This window comes from Balearica regulorum, chromosome 2, assembly GCF_011004875.1.
Source record: "Balearica regulorum gibbericeps isolate bBalReg1 chromosome 2, bBalReg1.pri, whole genome shotgun sequence".
In the NCBI taxonomy this organism is placed as follows: domain Eukaryota; kingdom Metazoa; phylum Chordata; class Aves; order Gruiformes; family Gruidae; genus Balearica; species Balearica regulorum.
In genome coordinates this window covers 133,398,164-133,414,467 of record NC_046185.1, presented here as the reverse complement: position 1 = coordinate 133,414,467, position 16,304 = coordinate 133,398,164, and the positions used below count along the sequence as shown (strand labels likewise).

Below are 16,304 nucleotides of genomic sequence, written 5' to 3'. Positions count from 1 at the left end.
TCCTGGTAATTCCTATTGCTCTCTTCTGAGGTTTCTCCTATTTGTTCATGCATTTCTTGGTGTGTGATGTCAAAATCTCAGGTGCAGTCCATCTTCTAAGCATGTCATAGTAAATATTATGCAATTGTTCTCTTTTCTCACCATTTTTACATGCAACCCCAAAATAATCATGTGAGGTTGTATTTCAATAATATCAATATGCGAAGTGCCAAACTAATTATCCCAGGTATGCAATTTACTGCATTTGATATAAGGCTTGACAATAGGTAACCCTAGGTTTAAGTGTGTGACCTCTGTTAATATCACACTTAATAAAAGGATATTGCCTCAGAAGTGCCTGACACAAGTCATCAGTCGTCATGAAGACTGTGTACGTGAGAAGGAAGTCATCCAGGAGAGTTTCTGCAGAGGAAGACAAAAAAGCCCAAGGTAAAAATACATTAGTGAGAGGAAGAAGAGAGTATCTACTCCTGTTAACGTGCATGGCAGGAACAGGACCCCCTCCCAACAAAAAAAAAGTCCAATGCATACAGAATGCATCAAACTAAGTTTCAAATACTTAACAATACGTTGCCACTGCAGAGATCAGATCCTTTATTTAACAAAACCATCCTCAGCTCTCAAAGAACCAACAAGCACAAATATGCACAAAATAAGCCACAGTTCAGGAATCAGTAAGAGTCCTTATCACAAACACCACCATCCTGGTTGGCTCTGCTGCATGCAAAGCAACCTTTCCACCAGCTAGTTGATCTGGAAATTAAGAAGAAAATCTTTGAGTAATAGGAGAGAGAAAACTGAGATTGCCATGTACTGTGATTGACATATACGCATACTGGCTGAGAACCATGAAATGTATTCAAATCTTTAACTGGTTAGTCTTGTGGGCGTCACTGTAAGTGCTGAGACGTTTTCTCTAAGGTTTATTTAACCGCATTATGGAAGGTTCTTTTCTCCACCTGCTTTCTATCAGTGTTACAAAAACAGGCTGAAGGTACTCGCTAACAGATCATCTCTACCCGCTGCAGTTGTAGCACTGAGGTTGTCAGGATGAACGGCACTGCCAGTAACTTTGAAAGCGTAACTCTCTCATCCCTCATTCCCACGCCACACTGGTTTTAGGATTTTTCCAAGCCGTTACCGCACACGGCAGGAGGCTGAAAGGACTGGTTGCGGTCTAGGATGAGAGGGCTCAGGGTAGTCTTATGGTGGTCAATGGCAGAGTAAAGACCAAGCCAGACTTTTCCTGCAGGCGTGCAGTAAAATGGTAAATGGCAGCCATCAGAGATTGCAACAAAGGAACATTTGTCTGGATACAAGGGATATTTTTTTCTTTCTCCTGTGAGGAGCGTAAACCACTGGGACAGGTTGCCTAGACAGACTGCAGAATCCCCAACATCAGGTATATTCAGGGCTTGCCTGGGCAAAGGTCTGAGCATCCTGGTCTTATGGGACCTGCTCCGAGCAGGGGTTGGACCAGCTGCCTTCACAGATCCCTTGCAAGTGGAATAATTCCATAATTTTTAAACAAATTTGCTTCCAACTTTAGTAAACTACTCACACTCGATGCACGATCTAGGAATGAGTTTGTATTTGGTTCACAAACAACAAAATCTTTAGTTTTCTGCAAATAGACAAGAGAATTATATTGGGCCTTTTAATCCCAAAATAAAAATGTTTGGGGTTTTTTTTCATGTCGGTTTTTCTTCCCCAAAATGTAAGATTTTCCTCAAGTTTTGAGGAGTTCCTGTTCACTGTATTTCTTGGAATTCCAGTAGATATCCTTTGTTCCCTTTAACAAGCAAACAGGTTTGCACCACCTGCATTATCAAATAAGAACAGGAATATGGACAGAGGCTGAACAATACAGAAGTAATTCCAGTTATATTGCAGACCAAAAAATACTTTACCAGTATAACTAATTGTTATGAGTTAGTACCAATTACTCAGTTGTGATTTAAGTGGTGGATTCACAACTGCAAAGACCAAGGGCCAAACTATACCACATGAAAAAGATAAGGCTGAGCCCTGATTTCTGTATCCTGATTTGCTCACTATTTTTTTGCGATCTGTTCTGCTCCAAGTTAGTGCTTGTGTACGAGTGTGCAACTGAGAGCATCCCAGCAGCTTTTCACTGCGATTTCACAATAATTTAGACCAATTTCAGTTACAGCTGCCTTGAACCTCCTTGTCAGTAAATTATTGACCCCATAGCTGCAATGCAGGATGGCAATAAGAATTCATCCGTGTATCATTCAAAGCCAGATATCATGTGGATATCACATGGATGGATAGCTAATGACATCCCACCCTGTGAGCATGGGATTCAAAATACCTCCTTTGTCTTTAAAAAATAAATAAATCTAGTTAGATCAATGCATTTAACACAGTTGGTCTAGAAAGAGTCCTGGTCTAAAGACACATAGCTCAAATGCCCTGCATTCAGAAACAAAACAATTAAATTCCTTATATTTCACCAACATTGTTAAAAACGGTAGAAAGTATTATCTCTGCATAAAAAGAATATTTTGTCTCAGTAAATGGAAAGACATTGTAAACAGCTTGTTCTCTATCTGAAAGGTCATCTATTCATTCTGTTGCACATCTTCTGAATGATACAATGCGGCTATTAAAGTTGGAGGGTTCACAAACATTTATTTGGAAACGGCTGATCTTGGAGTCAACAACCACATTCTAGTGCTTCATGAGGATCACTGCACAGTCACATAGTTTCGCGAAGTCAGAGACATTTACAACAGATTATTTCCCCAACTTTCTACTCTGTTTAAGTGATATTCAAGTTTCAGCAATACATAGCCATGTGTTCAAAAAAGAAATTAAGTACTAGCTGAAGCGAAACTGCAATGCTTATCAATGAACTTCTGCAATTGTTCAAAACAGTGTGACTTTATTATACTAATTGGTGTTAAAATACCAACTTACAGGTTTACTTTCATTACCTGTTCATCTGTTTTCCAGATGTCTATCTTCAATTCTTCCAGCACCCCAAGGTGTTGGGGTGGGAAGAAAAGCTGGTTTTGCCGTGATTTGAGTTTTTTGCTTCTTTGCTTAAATTTTTTGCAAGAACTATGCTATGGATATTACTAATGCAATTCTCTCAAAAAAAAAAAAAAAATTACTGAAGGGAAGATTAAAATCGTGTGTTCAGATAACTCAGAACTGGTTTTAAGCCTTCTGCTCATCTCCCTCTCTCTGCATGCTCAATCATACATCCATCTATTCAGTCTCTGGCTTCTAACAACTTTATCAAAACAAGGTATATCACTCAGCCAACTTAAAGTCACGCATATGTATACACAGTGACTTTTTTTCTTCTAAATGCAGAGGAAATGCTAAGAAGAAGAAAAGTTCATAAATTATGATTCCCATCACTTGCATATAGCCTAGATCTCTTCAAATTGCCTCTGAACTTGTTTAGAAATTTAAACCCTAAAGGAATGTTTTGAACAAAAAAAAGTCTGAATTCTACATGTGGTCCATTAATAGCATCACTCATCCGTTAAATTACTTTAACAAGTAAGCAATGAAAGTGCTTTTGCTAGATTAAATATCTATTACCAGACATCATCTAAAGCCTTTACAATAATATTCATATTTTAAAATGCCTGCACTAGCTTGTAGGTATTTCCCTGAAGTCCTCCTATTCACTGTAACTAGCTTCTGTATTTTCTTCCTAAATGCACCGTAATTTAAAATCATTCCAGAATGCTTTTTCATGCCATAGCAAGAACACAAAACCTGAGGGTGTACTGATTCTTCAAAAATAATCTGTTCAAAACAAACAATTGAAGACTTCTCAGATACTTTTGGACATTAATGCATGTCCACAAACAATAATTTGCTGGTCTTAACCTGCAAACAGAGAGAAAGGCTAACTGTGAGAGAATTTATTCCCAGCAAATTATCATTCTGTTACTAATGGCCACTAAGAGCAGTAAATTTGAATAAGGAAGGGCTCTAAGTGTACAATTTCGGCTGATAATTATGAACAGAAGACTTTTTGGAGGTTTTCTGTTCAGTTACAGTTGATTTAAGAGTTAAAAAAAAAAGGCAATTCCAGTCAAATCATTAATTATTGACTGCACCATAGCCCCACTCAGAATGGCTGTGAAATGCATACCTATGCTTTTAACTTTAACTGTGTCCCAGTTTCTGCATAAATTTGCGTAAATCTTCGCCATTATTCCAAAAGAAGAACTTTTTCTAGTATTTGCAGCAAACTGGGAGAATAAAATGCACAGCAATAGTTGGAAAAGCTCCCATTAGAAGGGAAGTCTTTGTGCAAAAGCCTGTGATGCTATGCTTTTTTTTTTTTTAATTTCTCTTCTTCATGAATTTTTTATTTAATCATTTTCTTCTAGCCATCAATCTAATTTTTCTTTGTTCCTCACAGTTTTCCTTTATTTGGCCAAGCAATTATTACAAAGTATGCAGTTTGCTTGCAGCTATGGAATATTTCATTTCAAAGACAATTTCAAGCATTTTAAAGCTTCATTAAGACATGCAACAGAACCAGCACGAGTTCAATGGGCTCCTGTTCTTGCAGCTCTTTGGGGGCAGCCTTAGGCAGTAATCTCACTACACCTAATGTGTACGAGTACCATAGGCATAAAAATAATAAAAAAAGCAGGCACTATGCTTGTTTGTTATTAAATAATCAATTCACACCAGCTTCTGCTGAGACAGTTTCTCACGGGCTGTGTGTGTCCCCTCCTTTCCCCAGGTGAAATAACGCAGCATGGACACCAGCTTTACCAAGAGCGGTCATACCACTCTTCCCATCTTTCTGCGATATAGAAGTCCTTCTGCAAGATACATTCAGGGTGGTTGAGGGATGGAAAGAGCACTCTATAGACATGGGGTGCTCTCACACGGGTGAATTACCCAGGGAACATTTGCTTTCAGCTGGTAACTGAAGGACCCAGCAATACGTCAATAAGAGAAGTTGTAACTGTATTGCATTTATAAGGTGATGACAGCCAACAGCAGTGATGGTGTATTTGGTGGGGAAGGGGGATCTAAAGGCCCAGAGACATTAAATGGTCATATATTTGGATAAACAACACATGATATATTCCCACGTACTTAAAAAATTCAGAGGATTCTCTGCTGCTTTCCATGTGCCCACGTACCTCCCTAACCAGATCATAGCCTTTCTCTCCCAGAGGGCAACTCTACAAATATTAACTCAATGTGATGGCACAATTGTAAATACCAGCAGGGTAGAATGGGTTTCTCATGTGGGTTTACACACCAAATCTTATTTTTCAATGTTTTGTTTTCTCCTTTCTCCACCCTCTTTGCTAGGTAGGGTATCAATCACTAAGCCTTCAGACAGAAATGAACACAGATCTGTAGCAAGAAATCGTCCGTGACACACATTTAACAAATGAGGACAGGCAGTACACTTCATGGGGTTGCCATGTCTGACACCTGTAAGCTCTTCTCAAACTTGAGCATTTTCTTAAACTACGACAGCGGTACAAGGCACCAGCAGAGCACTCTCACATTAATCACTTGTTATAAAAACATGAAGAGACTTAATCTCAAAGGAAATCAAAGGAAATGCCTTTGTCAAATGGAGTAGAACTTAAATTCCTTTTATTAAATCAAATATATTTGAGGATAGTTTTTAGAAAGCAAATATTTCAGTTTAGCTATCACATGGAATGAGTAAAGAAGGAAAAGCAGGGAAATATTCCAGTGTTACAGATAGATATACCTCTATAACTACCCACCTAGCAATTTGTATGCCCCCATATTACTTACCAGTATGCATGTGCACCAACCAGTGTCTTTAGACCATCACAGCTAAAGCAATAGTCGATACACATTTATATTACAAACATGTTCAATAGCTCAAACTGGATTCAGAATATACCTATTGGTCTGTTGCTAATATTAGACACCCTGTCGAGCTAAGCCAGATACAATTATTTTCCTAATGCCAGCCCTGAGTCATTAATCCCTTTATACCCAAAAGAACAGATAACTTGAAGACAAATTCCAGTTTGCCCTGGTTTTCTGGTCACCCTGTTACATGCTGAATAGTTTCTGTTTTGCTGCTTCTCAATGGCTACCAACAAAAACAAATTGGTGAAAAAACAGCCAAACAAGTCCTCCCACTTTCAGTGACAAACTGTGACTGCTGAGATGACAAGAACCATTCTCTTTTTCACATCGGAATTTACAGAGCAACTTTTCAGACCCTATTTTTCCCAATTTATAGCATTTCTGTTTCCATGTTCCTTCCTTTCCATTACATGCCTATTTAAGTACTGAGAAAAAATAAAGCTATGCAAAACAAGGCGACCAACAGGATTTTAAATGTGTAATACATCAATCTTTTTTCTTATTATTACATGCTTTACAAAAGGTAACTTTCTCTACACAGAGGAGTATAAACATATAGACTCTGTGCATATAGCCTCTATATTCCTTTATCTGCAGATCGTGGATGTCACGTACTGTTATTTGGGCGAGGGTACTGATAGTGAAATCTGTTAAACTGCAAAGAAAAACAAGTAATCTGTTTGTTGGTTTTTTTTAAACTTCTGACCATTCTCTTCCACTTTCCTCTGTACAAATCCACTGTGAATGGCTGTGCAAGAATTACAGAAAGATTTAAGGGGTTTTCAGCTTGCATTCCACATTAAATCGGATTATAAGAAAATATAGATAAAGTATTAGAATGCAAGTCTTTTTCCACTTTATTCAAAGTAGCTATTCAGCTGTCTCCAAGGATTTGCGGGAGAGCAAACCTGTATGGAGATTTTGGGGGGGGGGGGGGGGGGAAGAGATTGCCTGAATGAACAAGGTATTGGAATTCACAGTTAACTCGTGGGTTAAAACTACTCTGACAGCAATTTTGTAGTGTCAGTTCAGCAACCCTTACTCATGCTACACAGCATTTGTGGTTTTCACTATGTGTATGAAAGAATTAAACTGAGTAAAAGGATGAAAACTCATGTACTGAATTAAAAAATTACTCTCTAAACTCTCTGCTTTCCAACCTGAGGAAATCGCTAAATGCCCTTACGGCTCAATTTATCTTTCAGAAACATATCACGTAGAAGGAGATCCTAAGATCTTCTTCATCCTGAAGCATGTTAGAACCTGAGTATAATGTACTGGTGGGCAGTGTGCAGGAACTCGAGCAACATACAATGGGGGCTACACGTGCATTTTTCAAACCCCAATGCAAACTGGGGTTTGTGCAGTAATGAGACCTCTTTGGTGTTTGGGGGGGGGGGGGGGGGAGGGAGGGTTTTTTTGAGAAAGACAAAGACGGAGAGAGAAATAAATGTATTTTAGACAGCATACAAGTAGTTCTAAAACTCTTTAGCTATGCCATTTCCCACTTGTGATTACAGCAAAGATGATGGGATGACCAGGTCAGGTCCTGATATCCTTATGTTAATACACTTATCAGTATTAGCCAGAATTCCGAATTTTAAAATCACCAACAACTTCAAAATTTGCTCTCATCTACATTTGCTGCGTCATTCCTACCTTGCAGGACCAGCCACTTCTCCCTAACATTTAGTGAGGCTCATCCTTCAGAGTATATATATTCAGGGGGGGAAAAAACAAAACCAAAATCAACTGAATCCTTTGGGGTTTTCATCTTCCTGTGTATCACTGAAAAGCTGGGCTCAATAAAGTTAATGTACCCTGTGACTTCAAAGCACATACTGGAAATATTTTTTTTTAAAGAAAATATTCACTGATTGGGTTACCAACACCACAACTTCTCAGAAATTGAGAGAAATACAAGTTTTAACTACGATCAAGAAAAGCAGCCCTACGAAATGGGGTTACAGCTGGGCAAGCAGACAGATGAGCTCCCTGTGCCTGAGTAAAATGGATGCTGATTACTTACTATTCTATAGGGAACAGACATTTTTTGCTATTTTAAATATTCACTCACTCAGTTCAAATTAAACTAAATGAGGGCTACAGCATTTTCAAGTTTTTTCAGCCTCTAGTGCTGAAAGCTCTTAAGCTTGATAAATTCTTGTCACCCCTCTTACTCCTTTCTGTAAAATGAGAAAAAAATATAATCACACCTCAAGGCAGACACTGCTACATGTAGATTTTTTGCGTGTTTTGGTTCACAGAGTACTATGCAATGCTCTGAAACCTTTCAGCAATGCAAACGCATGTCCAGAGAGTTGTAGTTGTAATCAGAAAATTGCTTTGTCTGCAGAAACGGAAAAATGATTTGAGGGCAACTCTTTTCAAAGACAGGAGTTTCTCAATAATCTCAAAATCCACAGCACTTTATCAAAAATGTTAGGATGTTTCCGAGTACAAACAGTAAATGCAAATTGCTATCATTACTATCTGATCTAGCAAGACATGGCTCACATGTGAAATGGTGCTGAGGGGTCCTGGATCTCCCTTGCATTCAGCAGATGGCAATGGCACTCAGGACCCTGCAGGATTAGCCCTTAATTCAAAATCAAATCCTCTAAAAATACTAGGCCAGCATGGACACAGCATGAAGCAAAAAATGAAAATTACGTTGAGAAAGAAAGGTCAATGGAAAAAAGAACATCGATATATAATTTGCTGCTAATGTATTAAAACAATTACAGTAGTTATGTCATCTAACCACCGAAGCACTGAGAAATCAATGCACAAAGGAATAAAGAGCAAGCCATTTATTTCTGGCATTAGGTTAGAAAAAGAACATACATAACAGTAAGATATTTAACCTGAACAATCAGATTTGTTATTAGAGCACAAAAGTCAGAACTAGGAATAATTTCTAAGGTCATCTCCCAGAAATTTCTGGCAGTATTTTAACATCTGCAGAATGAATCAAACACATTCTCTCTGGTAAGGTCAAAGATCCTCCTAAAGTTGCATTCCAGTTGCTGCTATCACATGTATTGAAGCAGTTTCATATTTTGTTTGAGGGACAAAAAGCCCTGAAACCACAGGCAGAGAGCAAATGTCAAACTTGTCTAGCTTTAATGAGGCACTAATTTTTCCACGTAGAAATCTGAAGCTCTAGGTTTTTCCCCCAGGTAGGAGGGAGCCCTGGTGATTAATGTGCAGCTATAATGGTCGGGGTTATTTGAAATTATTGGACAAATTCACTACGCCTTACACATTTTGAAGTATTAGAAATACTGCCTAGAGCAGTCACCCTAAGATATTGCTACTTTTTGTTAAAAAAAGCCCTGGGCTAGTGCAACTAAACCACTCAAGCTTTCCATGTAGTGAAACTTCACTTGACAGTAAAGTGAGGTATTTTAACACATATGTGAAGTTCTCACCCAAGCCTTGCTGCAGAAGGCAGCCACTCCTTGTTCGCATCAGCCACGTCCCAAAGTACTTTAGGAGAAAAAAAATAATCCTCTCTTTCCATCGATTCTTTAAAATAAGCCAGCCAGGCCAGGATTGCCTGGAGCAGCAGGACAGAGGATAAAAGATTTAGTGGTTCCCTTTCATCTTTCTACCCAGGGTCCAGCTGCCTTATGGGGCGGAAGAGATGGGCACGCAGCAGTAACAGCACAGCATGCTGCTGCTCTGTCCTCACGGGTGAGCACACCACCTGGCACCCCCGTCACTAGCGTGTTTTACTGGAAGTTGTATGAGCAACTGCAAGGCAAGTTTCTACTTTTCTGCTTCTGTCTTGCACCTGGAGTTCTTTGCATCCCTTCCATCACCCTCTTCTCCAAGCACCCAAAGAGATGCAATGCTCTCCAGCCCCGGACCCCTCAATGACACGACTTCCAGTTGCCACAGAGAGCTGTCACTGCCTCAGTGGGGCCAGTAGGACCTTCCGTTGCCTGGTGGCAGCACAGTCATCACACAGAGCCATCCTCCAGCAACAGGCAGCAGCGCACAAGAAGGGGCTGCATCACCTGCCCCCTCTGCCACTGCAAGCCTCGTCCTACCAAGTGGGTGCTCTAAGATGCTCATGGCTGTTCAAGCCTTTTCCCAGGTCCACCAGCTCAGCGCATATCTGAGTCTAAAGGGAAATTTAAAATTAGACTAGACATTCAACTTTCAGAAAGTTAACATAAAGGAAGATGTGCTTAATCTTCATTGTTTTCATCTTTGCTGTCCAACCCTTGTATGGCATTGAAGAAGAACCAAGTTTCAAGTTCAGCATGTCTTTCTCATCCCTGAATTGAAAAATCTACAATAATGTTTACATCTAGTATTTTATATATATAAATATAAAAATATCATCACATCTTCCAAAAAAATTGTGAGTTCTTCATTTCTGGGTTTTCAACTTGAGATACTTTATAGAGCTTCCTTTTCAGTGACATTTCTGAGAACATGAACCCAAATTTTCTGTTTACAAAACAAAAATATATATAAAATCTTAATTGGCATTATTTTCAAATTAGTTAAGACTATTAGCCCCAAAATTTTTAACTTCAGTACCTATTGACAGGCTCCAAAATCCACTATATTTGGACAATATGCAGTCCAGCAGATTACGATAACTACAGTATAGTGACCAGAATACATTCCATACTGGTACATAATACGGATAAAGGACAGATCAAACTACATGTGGCAATGCCACATCTAAAGCTCTGCAGGTCAGGTGCAATGCCTAGACTTCAGGGTGCCATATTATCCCCATCACCTGCTGCTAACTGCTTTCCATACCAACCAGAGGGACAGGTCCCTTAAGGGAACAGAAATGTACAGATCCACACTGTGTATTTTTAAAAGTGTTTAGCAAGAAGCTTTGATCTATTATTTTTCCCCTACAAAGCAGCAAGGGGAAATTTCTTCGTGCTTCGGCCCAGGGAAGGAGATATAAGAAGAATCGTGTTTGCCCCTGGGAGCCAAATTATCATAAATATGCTAAGCAGTGCAAGCTCCCCAACATGTGGCACTGGAGCATGTGCAGTAAACATCACACCGTCTCTTCAGGGAAGCCTAGCATGACAAAGCCTCTACTGGCAAAACGCTCCTGGCTTCTGTAGGTTTGGCAGAACTGCCTACAAAGGGAATGATGGCATTTTCGTCTGAGCAAGAACTGTTAGATTTGGTCCAAATGTCTGCATAAGGTAGCAGTAATGTGCACTAGACTAAGGTACAGACCATGCACTTCTTACAGCAACGTATTGCGTCGAGTGGTGGCATGTTTTTAGTGTACTGGGTCAGGCAGACTGGGTTGGGGTCTTGCATATGCAGCTGTGGCCCATTGTCACGTAACCTCAAAAGCAGTGACCCACTTGCCAATGTCTTCCAACATGGAGGCAAGAGGCCCAGCAATGGTGCTGCATGGCTGCGATGCATTACAGGCTCTGCTGGGCAGGGGGCAAGCAGGAGGAGGGAACATATCTTGCAAACCCCAGAGGAGACCCAGGCAGGCATTAGCATACTGCAATATCACTGCAGCGCTGAAGGATGCCACTTCCAGCATTTTGCCCCACGGTGTACAATACTTCAGGCTGATGGGCACACGCTTTTCAGATACCTCTGCAATAACTTACACAGTATGTAAACACCTACAACGCACAGCAGAGACCTTCTTGTACTGAGAGGGGGATGGTGGGAAGGACACAACACCCGAAAGAACCCAAAAAACACACGACACCCAAAAGAACCCGAAAACCAAACAGAGCCATAGTTGTACGTTTCCACACCTGCCTTCCTCCCCGCTCCCCAGGGCAGCGAAGCACAGCTGCACAGCATAAAACCAGAACAAGCATCAGAGCACTCATAAGGCAGCTGCATTTTGCTTCCCTGTGTGGTGAATGGGTTCCAAAAATTCCCGATGAGTTTCATGGGGGTGGTGTTAAAACACAATGTTACACTAATTGCAGACTTATTCACATGATTATGTCCTTAAATTACGAACCTGAAATTGTACTTGCTATACTGAGACACCTAAATCATTCCAATGACAGGTTAACATGTAATTAAAGACGGCTTTTCTACTTATTATTACAACCTAATGGAAGACAGCCATAAAAAATGGCTTGTACATAGTCTGTGTATGTATTAAGAACATCTAACAACTTCAGATTATTGGTTTGTCAGTACAACCCTGTACTGACAGCAGAATGAAAGAAATAACAAAGGTTCTTGCTTGCATGGTTTAAAGATCATACAGGGGTATGACACGAGGAACAGACATTATCTGGAGTTCAGCTGCTTGACAGTATTTAAATACCTGTATGGGCATATTTCCCTGTGGTAGCAGAACTGTGTTCTTGTGCAAGGACCTTCGGCTGCTTGCAATACACAGTAGTTCAATGGTACACTTTGGTGAAAGAACACCTTTATTTTGATAATTTTCAAACTATTTTCACTCATTGGGGAGCCCAGTGTTAGATCCTCAATTCAGCTGTACCATAATTACTCAGGGATTTTATTTGATAGCTTTGCTTATTTCAGTTAAATAAAGCAGAGATATTAAGCAATTACTGGATGAAAGCACAGTGGGGTAATTTTCTAAAGGTGTATGTTCACTTTTGCCATTATTTCAGATTTTAGTGCTATTTATTGATTTATTCACAAAAAATACATGCAGCATACTTCTCTCAGATAGGCGTAACTTTGGACTTCTAGTCCAGCTTTCTTCTTTTGTATCTTTCTTTCCCAAATCTTATGAGATACTGTATCTTTCATGCACACATTGGAAAGCGTTTAATGCAAGAGAAGCATTCTGTATCTTGTAGAAATTGTTTGTTCAGTTTTTACCCCTTCATCAACGCTGCCAGCTGTTCCTTGGATTTCTGCGGGGGCACAGAGGAATCCCCTCGGCCGAGATGTAAACCCTCCCCTTCTGCACAAGCATACATGAATCCAATGCAGTGTTTAGGATAAAGGTAAAAATCACAAACTTTAGTAACAGATAGGATACTGTCTTAAACTGGGTCTCTTGGCTCATCTGCTCTATGACCTGCTCCACTAGACATAACATCTGGCTGTGACTAGCGCTTGCTGCCATCTTTCACGTCTATAGCTCTTTTTGGCCGTAAGTGCCAGCACCATTTTTATAAAACATGTTTTATTTTTCCAGCGTACAGAGAAAGGGAGGCAGGCACGGGCTCAGCAGAGGTGGGAGGCACCTGCCAAGGCGAACAGTACAAACCCAGGGTCCTCACTCTCCTTCTGCTGGTCTCTCCGCAGTCCCATGTGGACAATACCAGGACCCATGGCTTCCTGCCAGTGAGGCCAACACCACCAAATGTGAGATTCAGATGGTGATCCCACTGCAAAGCACCTTTCCCTATCAAATTTCCAAACTCTCTTCAAATTAAATAGCCTACCAACAACATACTTTATAGTTTCCTTCAGCATTTCTTCTTCTTTCTTGTTCCCCAAAGGAAAATGGCTTTTGCAACTGCACTGTCTGTCCAACTGTCTGTCAGTCTTGCTCTCCCTTACCCCTGTAACATTTGAATCTGTTGACAAATTTCAACCAAATTTGAGACAGGGCAGCAAATTCTCAAAGACACTATGTTCCTGTAAGTAATGGGGGTAAGCGTATACATAGAAAAAAAAGAGAGAGACAGATTATTGTCTCTCTGAAGTAAAGGCTGCCATTAAGCACAGCTACATTTGTAGACATAAAATAACTCAGCCAAAGGAGATGTAGTGATAGTGCCTCAAGCTGCTGCTGATAGGACTGGGGTTTTTTTGATTAAAAGATACAATCTTACAGACTGGGACTACTAGCATCACTGAGATATCCTCTTTATTTAAAATTCTGCAAAGAGTGGCCATACCGAATTTCTCTAACAAGGCTTCCTATCGCTGCTGTTCCAGTTTCTCTGCTGCACCAGGTTGCTGGATCTTCTCTTAGTGGATCCTATAAATTCCCAGGGCAGAGCACTGTCTCTTACTTTGTGTTTGCACAGCACCAGTCACAGACACTGTGGCTTCTGAATGCCTGTATATATGTAAAATGATAACTCATTATCTTTCTGCATTTGTTTCTGCAAATAAGGGTTTTTTTCACTAAACTGCTTTGCTTATTCAGTCAGTCATTAAGGCCAATTATAAAACCCTATTTTTAATTTTTTTTCTTACTAAGAAGCAGTATCCTTTCTATATCATCCCTGGCTAGTCTATGGAAAATCATCAATTACGTGATGACAGTCTCAGACTACAATCACTTGTCCATGGCTGCAGCCCAGTAGACACTTTTGCTAGGTGTAACACTATCTATAGCTTCTTTCAGGTTACAAAATTGTGAGCATGTATTTATTTTTACTAAAGAGTGCCTGTCAGAGAAGGTAGCAAAGCATCTTCAAGAAAGACCAAGGATTACGTAAAACTCTTCAGCTAGCTAAATACTTACTATATAAAAACACATATTTAAAAGCAGTTTTCCAAATCAGTTTTTTAGAAACACATCACTGATTACGGTAAATATATAGGAGCTGGAATCAATTCCATTAGGAACTTCTGTTTTAAAGACACAGCAGCCCACATCCCAGAAGGACAATGAAGTATAATATGCAAGCTCATTTAATCACTGTATCCAATTACAAGGAGGAATAAATCATCATACACCAGCCTATGTCTGAATTTTAAAAAGTAAATAAATCATGAATAGTCAAGCCAAATGCTGTGAATCTCTGGATTCACAGATTAGCAGGGGAAGTGGTGCGTTCAGTTCCTATTTGAAATGACAGTATCAAAAAGCTACTAACAACATCTAATTATTTTAAGATAAATACAAAAGCTGCCTTTTTTTTTTGTTCAGTTTGGAGCTTGATCCTACAGAGTTGCCATTCTTTGCAGTAGAGAACACAAAATCCTGACAAACATTGACCTCAGCGGAACTTATATATGGTCTAATGACAGACTTTCCTGCTCGCTCTGCCCTGAATCATACCCAGGACTCCCCTAAGTCACAGGGGTTCGAAGAGGAGCTGGCCTTCTTTCTAACACTACAAATAGCAGCACTTTGGGCAACTGCTCCTGCCCTTTGCTGTAAACTCCCTCATCCCAGACCTACATGACTGTACCCTCTAGGAGGATCTGAATGCTCTCCATTTGTCAAGAAAACCCAGTACAGCAGTTCCTTGCCAAGCTGGTGGCATTTTCATGTTTTCCAGACAATTTTAGAAAATTGTTATTCAATATTTATCATTCTTTGTAATCAAGAACATAGTCATAACTTCCCAAATTGCATCTTACTAACTTTGATTCCCTCAACAAATTTCCAATCCTTTAAACTGAGGTGTTAAATCAAATGCCCTATGGACCATGGCATGTCAAAACCCTCAGCCAAGTAGGGAGATCAGATTCTCATTAATACTAACACAATCTGTGTGCACACAAGGAAAGAAAAAAAAAAAAAACAAACAAAAAACTGTTCAAAATATTTACGTAAGCTACACAAGAAACCCATAAGATGAGCCAAAACTTTTGCCTAGAGAGATGGGCCATCACACTGGAGACTGTAACAAAATTTTCCTCAACCCAGTGACACCGCACCAGGATAGACCTCAGGAAAATGCTTTCTTGCTGCTTTGCAACAGAAGAGAACTATTTGGGAGAGTACTGAAGGTCTGAGGACACACAGCAACAGCCCAGCTTCAGCTGGCAGACCCTCCCCTGCCTACAGGTTTAGGCCTAGCTTGCCCAACACGCCCAGGTTTTCCACTGACCGCATCCCAAAATCTCCACATGTGTGCTTTGTGGCTTCTGTCCACACAGCAAACCTCAGAGGTCCTGGGGGACCCCATGATGGCAATGGCTCCCCAAGGTCTCACACTGCCCTGGAGAAGGGCCCACCAAGCAACCCCGCTGGGCAGAGCACGCGGCCCTGGCGCAGACGTCATCTTCAAAGTGTTTGCAAGCTGTGTGTGGCCCAAGAGCCCTACACCGCTGCCACAAGGAGAGCAAGGAGGGAGCAGGCAGTGTCTCTCTGCTTCCCAGGCCCTGCTCGGGGGGACATCCCTGCTCTGGGTCAGGACGGGGAGAGGACAGCAAGGAGCCCGCAGCACAGCCAGGGCCACTTCCTCGCAGTCAGGCTGGGCTCGAGTAGGCCCGCGCCTGTCCTAAGAATTATTCACCCGCCCCGACGCAGCCTCTTTGTTTATCCCCATGCAGCTGAAGGTGGGGGTGGAGGCGGCATTTCACCTGCCGGGACACAGGTGCCTGCATGTATGCTGAATTTCTAACGCATCCAGTTGCTCCCTGCCTGCCGCTGCTTGCTGGCATGCACCGGGATGGCAATTCTCCAGCCGTCTGTTACAGAGTTATCTCTGCAGACAGCGGTGCATGAGTATGAAGACAAGCTGCAGTCACCTCAACAGGCGAAATACTTTCATTTG

General features: G+C 40.8%; 1 protein-coding gene across 2 annotated transcripts in view; it reads right to left on the bottom strand.

Moving 5' to 3' along the window:
• RAPGEF5 (Rap guanine nucleotide exchange factor 5) overlaps positions 1-16,304 on the bottom strand; it is a 161,076-nt gene that overhangs the window by 35,895 nt on the left and 108,877 nt on the right. For both annotated transcript variants that reach the window (XM_075746030.1, XM_075746028.1), the window contains one exon: positions 324-402. In XM_075746030.1, the coding sequence (XP_075602145.1) occupies positions 324-361 (38 nt within the window). In that variant the 5' untranslated portion in view covers positions 362-402. The remainder of the gene's footprint in view (positions 1-323; positions 403-16,304) is intronic.